Below are 14,676 nucleotides of genomic sequence, written 5' to 3'. Positions count from 1 at the left end.
TCAGCAGCACTTAGATACTGCTAGGCTAATGACATTACATGTCTAAATATCACACATTGCTTGAAGCTAGGAGTTTGGCCACCATCTCTTCTTCTAAATCACCACAGCCTATTTAGAATTAAGAGACATTGAAATCGTTAATTATACTGAGGACCAAAAATGAGAATTTTAGGAATGCTCACTAAAGTAACACCATGACACTGCTCAGTTACACAACACAGTTAATCCTCTATTAGCTTAAGGATGTGTGACCATACAATGATTACCAATTGTGCCCTCTAGTACATGCTTACATATGCTACAATAATTGCTTCCATAAGTATATCAACTGGCTGTTATGGAAGTTATTCTAGGCCAATTCAGACCCGTCTTCAAGATAAAAGCAATATTTTTTTGGTAGTTTATAATATTTAGTGAGATAAATCTGTACTCTGTTTTTTTATTTTTCTTTGGTATATTGCTGTAACAAAAATATTTAACCTTTATTTGAAATATTTTGCTTAATTCTTCTGGTATACAAATACACAGTTAACATACGACAGCTGAAACATTACATCAAACACAAAACAGACAGCCCATCACTTCAATAACTATGCCGTTTATATTGAGACTATAAGACACTTAAAATACATTTGTGGAGAATTTTGAAAACAGTTTGTTCCAACATGAACAAAGTAAATGCTGATTGCTTGCACAGGAAAATATGAAGGTCTTCAAGGCAAATGCAGCTTCTCCTCACTTAACAATGGAGTTCTGTTCCTAAGACTATGTCGGTCAACGGATTCATCGCTAAGTGAGGAGCATACTACAGCCTCTCCTCACTTAGCGACGTACTTGTTTACAGATGACTCAGACTTACAACGGGCTCTCTCACCAGTTTGCATACCTAAATAATGTATATTAGAGCTGATTTCCTCCATTCTGTTTATTACAATATACTACTGTATAAACATTTAAAAATATGCTAAAAATGTTATAAATGGTGCAAAGGTGACATTAAAGCAGTATCAAAGATGGTTGACACAAACCCACTACCATTTTAGTATGTATAATGGTACGTACTGGGTTTGTGTCAACCATCTTTGATACTGTTTTAATGTCACCTTTGCACCGTTTATAACATTTCTGGCATATTTTTAAATGTTTATACAGAAGTGTACTATACATATACAGCAGAACCTCTACTTGCGAGTTTTTCCAAATACGAGCAGTCGATGAGTTGATTTTTTGCTTCCATACGTGAGCAAAATTTCCACAAGCAAGCAGACCTCAAGGCAGGTTCCTTGACACTGGTGATGGGCTCTTGCTCTTGATCTCAGGAATTGTATCTCATTTGTTTGTTGGACTATCTTATTGAAACTTGGGCAATGTATGATAGAAAGATTCTTCTTAACATACACCAAAAATGAAAAATCTAAGCATAAAAAAATGGAGTTCACTTTTCAGCAATTAGCCACCCCTTAACGGTAATTTCGAATGGTTTTTATGGTTGTATTCTCATTTTGTTGGTCTCATTTGATAGAAGGGAAGATATATAACAGAAATAGATACGATTTTAATTGCTTTCACGACAAAAAGTACCTTGAAATAGAGCTCAACCTAGGAGAAATGGTCCATTGCTTGGCTGTTTCAGAGTAAACAAATGACGTCACTGTCCATTCCAATATGCAGTCGTGAATGGGTTGACATTATTTATATAATTATTGCAATAAGGAATAACAGTAAAGCTTATATTTGTGTGAATAAAAATTACAAATTATTTATATAATAATAATATTAATAATGAAAGAAATCTAAGCATAAATAATGGAGTTCACTTCTCAGCAATTAGCCACCCCTTAGCGGTAATTTCGAATGGTTTTTATGGTTGTATTCTCGTATTTTTGGTCTCATTTGATAGAATGGAAGGTATATTACAAAAATAGATATGATTTTGATTGCTTTCACGACGAAAAGTGCTTTGAAATTGATCTCAACCTAGGACAAATGGTCAATTGCTTGGCTGTTGCAGAGTAAACAAATGATGTCACTGTCCATTCCAATATGCAGTCGTGAATGGGTTGACATTATTTATACGTACAATTATTGCAATAAGGAATAACAGTAAATCTTATATTTTTTGTGAATAAAAATAATTTATATAAATAATAATAATAAATATGTATAATGATAATATATAATAATACGTATAATAATAAGAGTATAATAATATAATACAATAATAATAACAACATAATATGCATAATAACAAATATAATAGACGGCTTCAAAAGGCCGTCACTAGATGGCAGTGTTTACCACAACAAAGAGGGAGCAGTTGTGGCCACCTCCACCTGTTACATAATGACACATTTTATTCATTCTAGAGTATATAACATGTTTCTATGTTATTTTTATTGTTTTTATGTCATATTAGATGAACTGTGATATATAAATTAGCCATATAGATGATATTAGCAAAATTATTCATGAAGTATTTTGCCCGGTCTCCAGATAAACTCGTCCACCGCCGACACCACCCATAGCACTACATGAATGACATATTTTATCATTCTTGAGTATATATATCATGTTTCTATGTTATTTATATTGTTTGTTATGTCATATTAGATGAACTGTGATAGATAAGTAAGCCGTATAGATGATATTAGCTAAATTATTCATGAAGTATTTTGCCTGGTCTCCAGACAAACTCATCCACCACCAACACTGCCCATACCACCACATGAATGATATATTTTATTAATTTTAAAGTGTATATCAGGTTTGTATGTTATTTATATTGTTTATTATGTCATATTAGATGAAGTGAGATAGATGAATAAGCCGTAGAGTTGATATTAGCGAAATTACTGAAGTACAAAATTCCACTGGAACAGATTAATTGCATTTCATTTAATTTAAATGAGGAAAATTGACTCTGCAAACGAGCAAATCTAGTTGCGAGCATGGTCATGGAACGGATTAAACTCGCAAGTAGAGGTTCCACTGTTTGTAATAATCAGAATAGAGAAAATTAGCTCTAATGTACATTATTTAGGTATGCATACTAGTCAGACAGCCCATCGCAAGTCTGAGTGTCGGTAAACGAGTACGTCGCTAAGTGAGGAGAGGTTGTATGATGATTTAAGATGAAGATGGGTTAAGAGCATTAAAGGCACATGACAAGATCAAGACATGGGAAACAGCTGTGACTGTTGGGTCATGTTATTCTAAGCATTTATTGCAAACTGCAGCATAAAGGAGACAAACTGATGAAGACATTACAACATGTGCAGAGCAAACCTTTATTTAGAGATGTCCTGCTCTAAGATTTTTTTCTTTTTTTTTTTTTACCTCACTGGCCATCTCCTGCCAAGGAAGGGTGACCTAAAAGAAGAATCACATTTTCCATCATTCATTCAATAACCGTCTTGCTAGAAGTATACCGACATCACAATTTGGATTACCCTCTGATTGCAACATCCCCACCCCTTCAGTGTTGGCAGTTCCCTTCCCACTTCCAGGACTCAGAATCTATCCTTCCAAATAAAAGTTTGCTTGGTACATCGTATCTTTTTACCATGCTTGTCAGAAAATATCATCATCCATCATGGAAACAAAACCTAGTACTGTATCCACAAGAGGGTAAAATGTTTCAAGATTAGCTCCTCTTGGCAAATATAAGCTTCCCAAGGAAAGATTTACAAAGGTGGACAACATCAATAATGCAGCTGCCAATCTGTTAGCCACATTTTTCCCCATATTGATCTTCAGCCATTAAAACATTCATATTCAAAGCCCACCACTGCAATTTCTTTCACCCCATGTTTATTTACTGGGATACAAGGCATACTGCTGATAGTAATGAACAAAAGATAAGTACAGAATATGCTCTTATTGTGACATTTCACTTTGTAGAGTTTTATCATGATTGATAAGGATCTGAACACTGTCATAATAAAAATTTGCTCTGAAACTGTCTCTTTTGTTCATGTATTTGCCGTCTAATCACACTGGACATAAAATAGAAAAACTGCAGTGCATCAGTTATAACATTACCATGCATATTCCTCCACATTTGGTATACTGTATGGTCGAACCCCAAAATTCACTGACGTTATATTCTTCCATTATTATTACAATAAAAATTAAGCACTAAACCCACAAGGGTCTATATTCTTCAAGGTCCACTAAAATTATGTCTGTATAATACTTTCCTTATGGGCTATATCTCACTTTAAGCTGGTTATTATTGGCATTCATAAGAATGAATATCCAGAAAGAAGAGATTTGGGAGTGGGAAATCTATAGAGCACATTTTGAGCAAATTCCTATTGTTAGCTTACAATTTTGAGATCCTGTGTCCAAAAATATGGGCACTAAAAAAACAGCAAAAAAATTGAAATTATTCATGAGAGACCCTCCATTACAAGCATTAAATATACAAAACATGAGAATTACAAAAACACACAAATTTGGGTGTTCGACCTTAAACTAAAATCATCCTAGCATTAAAATTACAATAAACCCTCTCATAATGTGGTAGGCATATTCTCGAAAATTGGCTCCTTATAAAAATTACTGGTATGTGAAGTAAAGAACATGTGAAAAAATTGGGTTATGTTCCATCAATCTCCAAATTTGCAAAGCAACTTTTTTTTTTTTTAAATATTCCACTAGGTACAAATTATTAATTTATCTTACTTTACATTCTAGTTGTCATTGTTTGTTGACATGGAAGTGTGTGTGGAGAGGGGTTATGTTGCCCTACTGGGCTGCAGTAGATAGCTCTAGTGCTTGTGTAGCTGTGGATGCAGAGTTGTCATTAGCTGCTCAAGCATTCTGCAATGTACCTTTGGTTTGCTTTACCCTGCAGAATTACCTTTTTATTATTCCTTTCATCATGTCACTATCTGCACTATTCACTGAATGAGCTCTTATTTACTTCACATTCTTTCAGACCAAAAGTGTGAGCAGTTTGCATTGCACATGCACCGCCTCGAACCATATCTCATTTTTTACTTTCAATACCACCAGAGATTCATTCTTATTCATCTTGGTATCTCTAATATTTCTTTTGCGTGCTACGGCTAATATCCAGAAATGATGGGGTGATGAAAAAGCCCAAAATTCTTTGACAAACACAGTAATGCACAAGTCATGCCCAGAAGATAACTGCAGGTGGCAAGGGTGGCAGTGGGGGGACAACCAAGATTTTGCATTCACACATTGGGAGTGTTCTAGAAAGGCTTTCTAAAGCTCAATGCCATAAAGAATGCATTTTTTCAATCGCCTTCAGGCAAAAGTCATATTACGTAGGATCACTTTATAAGAGGGCTTACTATCCTTTTCCCTATGGATTTTTTTTTTTTTTTTTAAATTCTTCACACCACATCAGAGGTTAATGTGTTCCACATAGTCTCAATGAAAAGTACAGCCCACATTCTCATGGATATATTAAAAAGATAAAGTAAGCCTACACTCACAAAACAGCTTAAAACCAAATTGTCAGATTTATTGAAATCCAAAGCTTCAAAATGCTTGAGCAAACTTCTACCGTCCATGACGGAAGTGGCCAGATTCAATTGCAACTTCAAAATCTGAACAACTAGTAATGGTGAATCCCACTGTGGAAAGACACTAAGGACAGCAATGTTACAACAGAATACCATATGACGATACAGTACAACAACAGTCCATGAGACACACAGTACTGCTACACAAGGGTCGTTTAGGCTCATCAATGAGCATAAGATAGAGGAAGTCACTGGAAATGCCAAGACTCACAGTCAAGGCCTGTAATATGTATTTCCCATCTCAATCTTACCAAAGTGAGAGGAGCATCTTATATTGATCACACATACACACTCCCTCATTTCATTTAAAAAATACTACGACGACGACTCATGAAAGCACATTATGATAAATACTGCTCAGGATGTCCAATGAGAAGGCAACACTCGACCATCACCCAGCAATGAAAATAAACACTGATATGAGAGCTCCCCAAAGTTAGTGTAGATAATGGTCCAGAGAACCAACAAGTTGATAAATTAGATTTATGTGCAACACTTGGGTATCTTTATTGTGGAAATGTTTTGCCACACAATGGCTTCATCAGTCCTGTACAAAGAAAAATTGTGAAGATCAGGAGGACTTTGAGGTAATCAGTCCCTCCTCAGCCTGGAGTCAATGTATTTAGTCCATCAAGACTGATGGACTAATAAGGACTCCAGGCTGAGGGACCAATTACTTCAAACTCCTGATCTTCACCATTCTTCTTTGTATTGGACAGACAAAGCTACTGTGTGATGAAATGTTTCCATAATAAAGATACCCAAGTGTTGCACATGTGTCTAATTTATCAAAGTTAGTAGTGTTTAGTGTTTACTCTCACCAAGACCGTAATTTTTTCTGCTGCATCAGGCAGATAAATCAGTTGGACTGAATTAGATGGTAGCGATATCATGGCTTAAACACAGCAAAAAAATCTTTTTGAGACAGTTTAATTTCAAGTGAAATTTGTTGAAACAGTGACATTAAAACTGACAAATATCACTGTTGGTAAGTTTAAGCTATTCAACTGATCATTAATGTTTTGACTATTATTTACATGACTTCAGAATACGTGTGTCCCTTGATTTATATGTATAAATATGTATGTATAGGTATATACGAGTCCAGTCCTGGACAAAACATGGTAACAAAGATTGCACTGTACACTGTCTTTCTCACTACCTGTCAGCTTAAACCATCATTCATTTAAGTATATGTCATGCTTTATAGCCAGAGTGATCATCAAGCTGAATTTTTCCTTAAAATATTTTTCAAAGTATTTTTTCTTATGGAGTTAGATACGCATTTTCATATGAATTTAACGAGTACTATGCAAATTTTTTATTCAGTACTAGAATTGCCTTGCCACCCTACATACATTACCTAAATTTAAATAATATAACAATCTCACCCATCTGATGTCACTCACTAGGTAGCATTATTTGCCATCAATGACATACAGTACAATATATTAATTCTTAATTTTGTGATTATGAAACTTGAGTTTAAAAGAGCCATAGCAAAAATGCATACAACCTTGGCTGTAGTACAACTGCCCTTGCTGCTTAGGCCAAGTTGGCAAGCACTGGCTGAAAAGCACAACATATATGTATATTAAAAGCATTTTCATATTTACTGCATATGAACTACCGGATCTATAAAAATAATTTTGATAAAAGTTCCAGCGCAAATGTTTATGTACAAACAAAGTACAGCACATGCAAACATGCACATTTGTGTATTAAATGTATCATACATCTCATTTGACTATCTGAAATTAGAATAATAATCTGTAATGACTAGTAAAAAATAATATAGGCTGTAGTACATACAATGATCAAATGGGTCACAAAAAAACAAGAGCAATCACCCCTACCTCATTATTAAAATAAAGCTCGGAATTACAAATCATAAAAAAAAAAAACTTTTCTGTTAACATTTGCTTTGCATTTTTCAATTTGTTCTGGAACATTCAAAACTACAAGAGACACTATTTAACCTACTTTGTCACCTCAGAAGTAACTAGTACTGTACAGTGATCTTGTGTCCATTCATATAATCTACTTCAAATGTGCAAAAATATTATTACAAATTCTTCCTCTAATGCACCTTGAACCTGATGTTCCAGGTAGTACAACTACAATAGATTTCGCTTTTTCCGCCGATCCCCTCGACAAATTATATAAAGCGGAAAGTAAAGTGAGATGCATCCTAGGCTACACTTGGTGCAACACCACAAGTTCTTTGTGCCTGTAAGAGTTACAGTTATCCAGTTTCAGAGAAAATGAAGTGTTGAAATCCACAGAAGTTTCACATATTAAAAAGGAAAATATGTGCAGGAAACTGTTCAGGTTGACCACAAAAAACTCTCACTCAAAGACACAGAACATCCATTCATGAATCATTATGACTAGTAACCATCTAAGGTCACAGAGTTGAAGCTACAGATGCCAACATGGAAGCTACCATGCCTGTGTAGCGCCTCAAACATGGGAGGAGGCTGCACGTAAGCCAAGGTGACAACCTACCATGTATATCTACCATGAGGCTGCACAACATGCAGGAAAAAAGACACTTCTCCCTGCTATTACTGGGAGTCAAAAATGGAAATGGCATCCATTCTCATTTATTTCAGCTACTGATGAAACTATCACAGTTAATTAGCATTGCTCTACTTAAAATGATTTTTCAATTTTAAGTTTTTCCGAATATATCAAATTTATCTACATACGTATATGATTTTCATATTTACAAAATAAAAAATATGAAAGCATCTTTGCCAAGCATTTCAAAAATTACAAATGTGCTTAAAATAGATATGATGATATTGTTTCAAGTGAAGATGATGATGAACAAGCTAGCATGTCAAGTAGAACATCGGTAGTTTGAGCCACGTGAGAATTATGCAAATGTTTGACAAGAATGATAAGTTGATAAACACAGCACTTCAGATCGGTAAGAGGCAGGAGGGTGGCACATCAATGGGCTGAGGAAGGAATAAGGCAACAGGTCAGTTAAAGGACCTTGTACTAAATACCATCTATTTAAAAGAATAAGTCACATGAGGGCTGCTTTTAGGTGGACTGGATAAAATGAACCAACTCCTAAATTGTACTTTACCATTTCCAATGATATGAAGAGTGCATGTTGCGATTCTTGTTTTTGAATGAGAATGTAATTCACACTAATTTTTTTGGCTTCTGCATTGTTCCTTAAAACATCAATTCTCACAAATACCTTTGTGCTTAAAGCCTAGGTTAAGAGCAGCCTCTCCATGAGCAACACAAGCCTACTTAAAGTATCTAATGGGTGACCCTTTTATGCCACATTTTATGATTAAAAAAATTGAAGAATTGACAAGGATTATGATAAAACTTTTCCAATGATGATCACTGTAATCACAATGATTACAGTAATGGCCATCTAGAGTTGACAAATTTGCAAGTGTGAAAAGCTAAGACTTCTTCACTGACCCCAGCCCACGAGTATAGAAAAAAAAAACATAAAAAGGAGAGGTGCTAATGCATAGGGTTTCAGAAATATTCCCTAGCTGAGACAAGTAAATCATCAAAAACAGCGACTAGGATATTTAGGAACATCATGGTCCTAATGTTGTCTTCACTAATGTGTAGATATGAAACACTTGTGTGATGTAGATCTTCAAAACTTAATCATATTACTTTAGCTGTACAAAAATTCTGTTTTAGCACATCGTCACCAAAAAAACTATCTCTACACCCATCAACACTCATAAAAATGTTCATAACCAAACCTAAACACTGACAATTACACATCTAAGAGTGCATGTGTGTTGCGTTTGTGTTTGCATGCCTATGTACTCGCCTATACATGTATGTGTGTGTACAAACCTATATGTAATTGCAGGGGTCGATTCATGGCTCCTGGCTGTATGCGTGTATGTGTACATGCTAAGCTAATTGTACTCGCCTAATTGTGATTGCAGGGGTTGGGTCTCAGCTTCAGGTCCTACCTTGCTGCTACTAAAGAATGTGTGGTATGCAAAACACTCTAGGCTTGAAGCTATGAATGCTGACAAGACAAAATCAAGTATATGAACCCAGCTATGTTGCTGGGCAAAAATTAGGGCAGCACCACAGTGACCTGACTGGCTGATTGAACTGCCTGTGGTGGTCAATGCTGTGTTTGTATTTTTTGTGTACATGTCTTTTGGTATTAACCCCTTCCCCATGAGAACTACTTTACTGAACATCATGATGCAATTATATTAAATAACTCAATGAACACTAATGCTACTTCAAGTAGCAACTAATGTGCACAAGTGAATGTGAATCAAACCTTCTGCGTTTCCTGTGAGATCGTTCTAAACATGTCACTATCTAGAAATAAATTTTCTACCCATTTTCAATATAATGCAAGACTCTCCAGTCAACATGGGAAGGTGTATTACAATTAAAAGATAAAAAAAAAAAGATATGTTTATTTGTTTCTGTTATTCAGACACGAGTGTAATAAACAAAGTGGTAAATAAATAAATAAATAAATAAATAAATAAAAAAAAACATGGAGGTACTAAGGAAAAGAAGAGATGAGTTATAGTACAGTACTGTATACATTCATGGTCCACATCTTGAATTATAACTTGTGATCTTATGGAAAATTCTTCACTTGTTGTAATTTTTAAGTAAACTATTCTCACGGGCCATATCTTGGTTGTTAAATATGGGATAACTATTCTGGCTTCACACTTTGTTTATCCCTCTTTAACAGGGCCTGTCTGCTAGAGACTCAACGAGAGAACAAAATACAGCACTTATATTCTTCTGTCTCTTATGTGGGGTTGTCTCTGCATTTAAAGTTAGAAGCTTCATTTCTGTAGTTAAAACACCCTCTTTTTCTTTGGGAATCAGGACTGAGTGCATACATTCATGTGCAAGGTGTGCAAATGCACAATGGTACAGTATTGCATCAATGACTGAAGGTAATCAAGAGTTTTCGTTTCCAACCCTTAATACCAGTAACAAAATTGAGGTGAAGGGGTTAGTGCAATATGTAGCTCAAAGCCTGAGCAGTCAAAGTATAGTGATTTCTAGTACATAACATTTAAAAAGGAATCTGAAATAAATCTCCTATGATACTGACTTAATCCAAAGACAGAATGAGCAATGCTTCATTATAAGCCAGTCCAGTATATGCATAACTACCCAAGAATTAAAGCTTAACCACTATCATGTTACAAAAAGTGTCTAACTTTCTTTAGTGAATGCGCCTTCTCTCTCTCACACACACACACACACACACACACACACGCTGCTAGATGCTTTGCAGATATCATTACTGTACTCCAAAAACAATCTTTGCACATATCTAATGCCCAATGGCATAAAATACAATTTAAAAAGTGTATCACGGTTTACGGGATTTTTTAAATGTCCTGCACAAACACTGGAACTGTCAAAAATCCCAAAGAACAGTCCTGTGCTGGTTTTAGGCAACAAAGCAGGCTTATAGCCTGAGCAAATTCCTAGGTGGGGGAGGGGGAGGATACACTCAAAATAGTATCAGTCAGTTAACAGTAATCTAGAGCCTCTGTCTTTAAACTTAAATGACAAACAAATAACCAAACACTCTGATGAACAGTACTGTGGGCTGATTTTAGTGTGTTATGAAAACTCATTTACATTTCCTAATTACATTATTACATATTTAGATACTAAGCTTTTCACTTGTAATCCAAGGAGAGTAGCTACTCCCATTGCCCCTCCCTCCCAAAGGCTACGGCCCTGCAAAGCTAGACAGACACAGTGATATACGTTTACAGTATAATAAACAAAATTCCCAAACCTCAAGGCAAGTTGTCTCGTTTTATACCTTCCTATTAGTTACCAGTACAGTAATAGGAATCTCTTTGAAGCCAGAGTAAAGATGTATGCATTAGCTTGCAGCCACTTAATATATACATACTGCAATTAGTAGGCAAGTTACCCACAGGTCATATTTCTGGTCTGTAATTAACTACTAGATATGTTTTGCAATGATGTCATTGGTGAAATATTTTAAAACACACTTCTACCTTGTATAAAAAAAAACTGATCAGGGGAATATTCAAATTCTTACCTTATACATCAAGAAAATGATTGAACAAGAGTTAGTGCTGTCCCATGTATCCTCTCAGGACTGAAACCAGAACTTTTGATGGTTAATCAAATTTCAATGGTGTCTCAACTGGTTTACATTTTTGCATAGGAATTTTAAAAAAACTGGGCGAGTGAATGCCCAAATTACTAAATCTTAAAGGCTTTTAGCTTATACCTACAGTACAGCAATATTAATCTTTAAACACCACCTGCGGCTCTAGAGGATGAAAACAGTATTCAAGAAATGGGTATGTTATTAACATACTTGCAACGAACAAGCACAGATGTAAATGTGGAAAATTTGAGAGTATATGGAAATGAACATTTCAAAACTATAATTTCTAATTTACAATACTGTACTTTTCAATGCCAATTTGTTTGCTTAAAAATTACTGCAATACATTAAATTCTGCCACCCTGATATACCCTATCACTTAACAATCAGTATTCATAGTATCCTTTAACTTTACTAAACAATAAAAAATTAAGCTGCCAATGGAAAAATGAATGTGTTATTCATACCAAATGATCCTACTTATACAGCCATGCACCACTCGACTGTACACCAAATATTTTCAAATTCTCTTTTCAGAACCGATTCTTAGATTTTAAATATCTGCAATACTTGCGATTTACCAGCACTGCAGTTGAAACACTGGTTTGAATGGAAGCACCACATAAATGTTTTGGGTAGACACTGCTGCACGCTGGCCAACAACCCGTGCTGATGCCTATCTCCATGCAACAAACCCAAGCTTACTGCCTATCTCTGTACAACAAACCCAAGCTTACTGACACTAGGAGTACAGTGTACACCTGATTTTTAGACTGCATTTTATAGTGATTTTAAAATTAATTACTCTTCTGTCTTCAGGAGAGCAATGCTATACTTGTTCTGCACACAGATAACCAATATAAAAATGTGCAAGGTGTGAAAAAAAAATTATGCCCCAGTATTGGTATAGCTTATATTACAGATGTGAGAAGACGCAGAACTTTACGTATGTCAGTAATGCAAAACGGAAATTCACTAATATGAGAAGGTAGAATTACTAAAGAAAATGGAGGTCCAAGTGTTTCTTACCAAGTAAAAGTGTATAACATTAGAAAAAGAACTCCACAAATTTAAATACCATACCCAGAAACCATTAAAGTGGCTTCTTATAAAAATTTTATACAAGCTTGCTAGTCAAATATCAACATAATATTTTAAGGAAGAATTTTGTTAAGAACACACCAGGTATTGCTGCCATCAACTGAAGCTTGGAAATATAAAAGGTTTAATACTGTACAGCCAAAGCTGGCTGCATGGACTTAAAAAGTTCAATCATTTGTGGTGAAAGGGCATCTGCAGCTACTGTCGGCCTTCACAACCATTCAGATGAATTTACTCTTTTGGTTGAATATCACCATACAACTAATGATCAAGTATATAACAATGACTAAGTGGAATTATGTTGGAAATGCATTTTACAACTTGCCTTCACTTTTAGCAATAAGAATTATGTGGCCAGTGTGAGCAAAGGAAAGATTAATTATTTTGACCCATGCTACCACAGTTGGCACACATGAAACTTGCTTTTCTTGGGGGTTATGTGCTAATCCATATACACTTAGTGGTACATACAAGTTCCCAATTCTTTACAAGGCAAGAAGACCTAGATTACACAAGAATTTAGTGTCAAACACTGTGTGTTATAAACACAGACCAATAAACATGTGAAAAATGGGCAGAAAATATAGCACTGAATAGAAAAGATCTGCATATTTCAACATAAGTCAGAGACCCTCTTCAGTAGATCTGCAGAAGGTGTCTGGCTGAGGTTGAAATATTCAGATCAAATTTTTATTCTATTATTGTGTGCTAACTCTCGACAATCTACACACGCGTTCCCTCAATTTTGTGAACAACCAATAATGCTGAGATATTCTAAACTGCCTACAAATATGTAAGTAGAGTATTGCAAAAAGACAATTTTAACAGCGACTGCTGAGTACCTATATTTTTTTGTCTTGTATGCCGAAGACTTGTGTGTATGTGCTGGATATTTGGAAGTTCTGTAAACTCCTGGTCCCGATGTGTCTGGATTAGCAGTGGACAACTGTATTACGTAATACGTATTGCAATAATCGCGAACGAGTGATAGAACATGCAAAATAACTACCGGAGGAGTTGAATGATAGCTGGCATTCAACTTCCCCTATGATTATTTTGTATAACATATATAAATCATACATACAGATAACAATTAATTTTAATTTTACTGACTTTGACGTAGTATGAATACTTGTTACACTCCTTATTAGAGATCATATTGAGAATCCCAACCTCTCCCTTCAGAAAAATTGTTATATGGCATATTATCTGCCTCAACTTATCTACACTGCAAGTACAGATGTTTTCTTCACACAAAAATTCTTCATTCAATTAATGAGACAAAACAAGATAATTCAATTTTGTAACACCATTATTTGTATACTACAGTACAGTATAAAAACTTAGTGTGTCTGGCCTCCTGACAATTATTTTTAATAATGTATTTCCTTATTCCAAACCTGAGAGTATACAAATTCACCACCTTAATACAAAACTTATGTCCCTTTTGCTCATAAGCTTACTTCTAGTCTTGTGTCAAAATGGATCTATAATATTTTATGTATCCATCATTAAAACATGTTGTGCATACATAAAATACTTCTACTATATACTTGGTCTTTGTTTACCATATCCCACTTTTTCTCAGTTTTGATTCGAATGAATTATGCATCGTTGCACACTGCTCTGAGCATTCAATCCCTCTTCTGCGCCCACTTGAAATCATCGGCACGCGGTTTACAGCCCAGCACCAATTGGATCAAACACTCTAGAGAGGTCCAAAACTTGAGCTTCTCAAGGGGGTAATTGAGCCAGCCAGTGGTTATGCAGAAGTACGTCTCGTGAGGTGCCACATGGTGAATGCGGTGGTGACGCTTGGGCAGGATGATATGTAGGTCCTAAAAGAAAGAAAATGAAGTCACCAAC

General features: G+C 35.3%; 1 protein-coding gene across 2 annotated transcripts in view; it reads right to left on the bottom strand.

The window, feature by feature from the left end:
- Positions 1–5,307: 5,307 nt before the first annotated feature.
- The window catches only part of Kua (Plasmanylethanolamine desaturase Kua), a 44,770-nt gene continuing 35,401 nt past the window's right edge, over positions 5,308–14,676 (bottom strand). For both annotated transcript variants that reach the window (XM_053790002.2, XM_053790003.2), the window contains exon 5: positions 5,308–14,648. In XM_053790002.2, coding sequence (XP_053645977.1) covers positions 14,445–14,648 — 204 coding nt within the window. In that variant the 3' untranslated portion in view covers positions 5,308–14,444. The remainder of the gene's footprint in view (positions 14,649–14,676) is intronic.

The sequence above is a fragment of the Cherax quadricarinatus genome, chromosome 58, assembly GCF_038502225.1.
Source record: "Cherax quadricarinatus isolate ZL_2023a chromosome 58, ASM3850222v1, whole genome shotgun sequence".
NCBI lineage: Eukaryota > Metazoa > Arthropoda > Malacostraca > Decapoda > Parastacidae > Cherax > Cherax quadricarinatus.
This window is presented reverse-complemented; position numbering and strand designations above follow the sequence as displayed.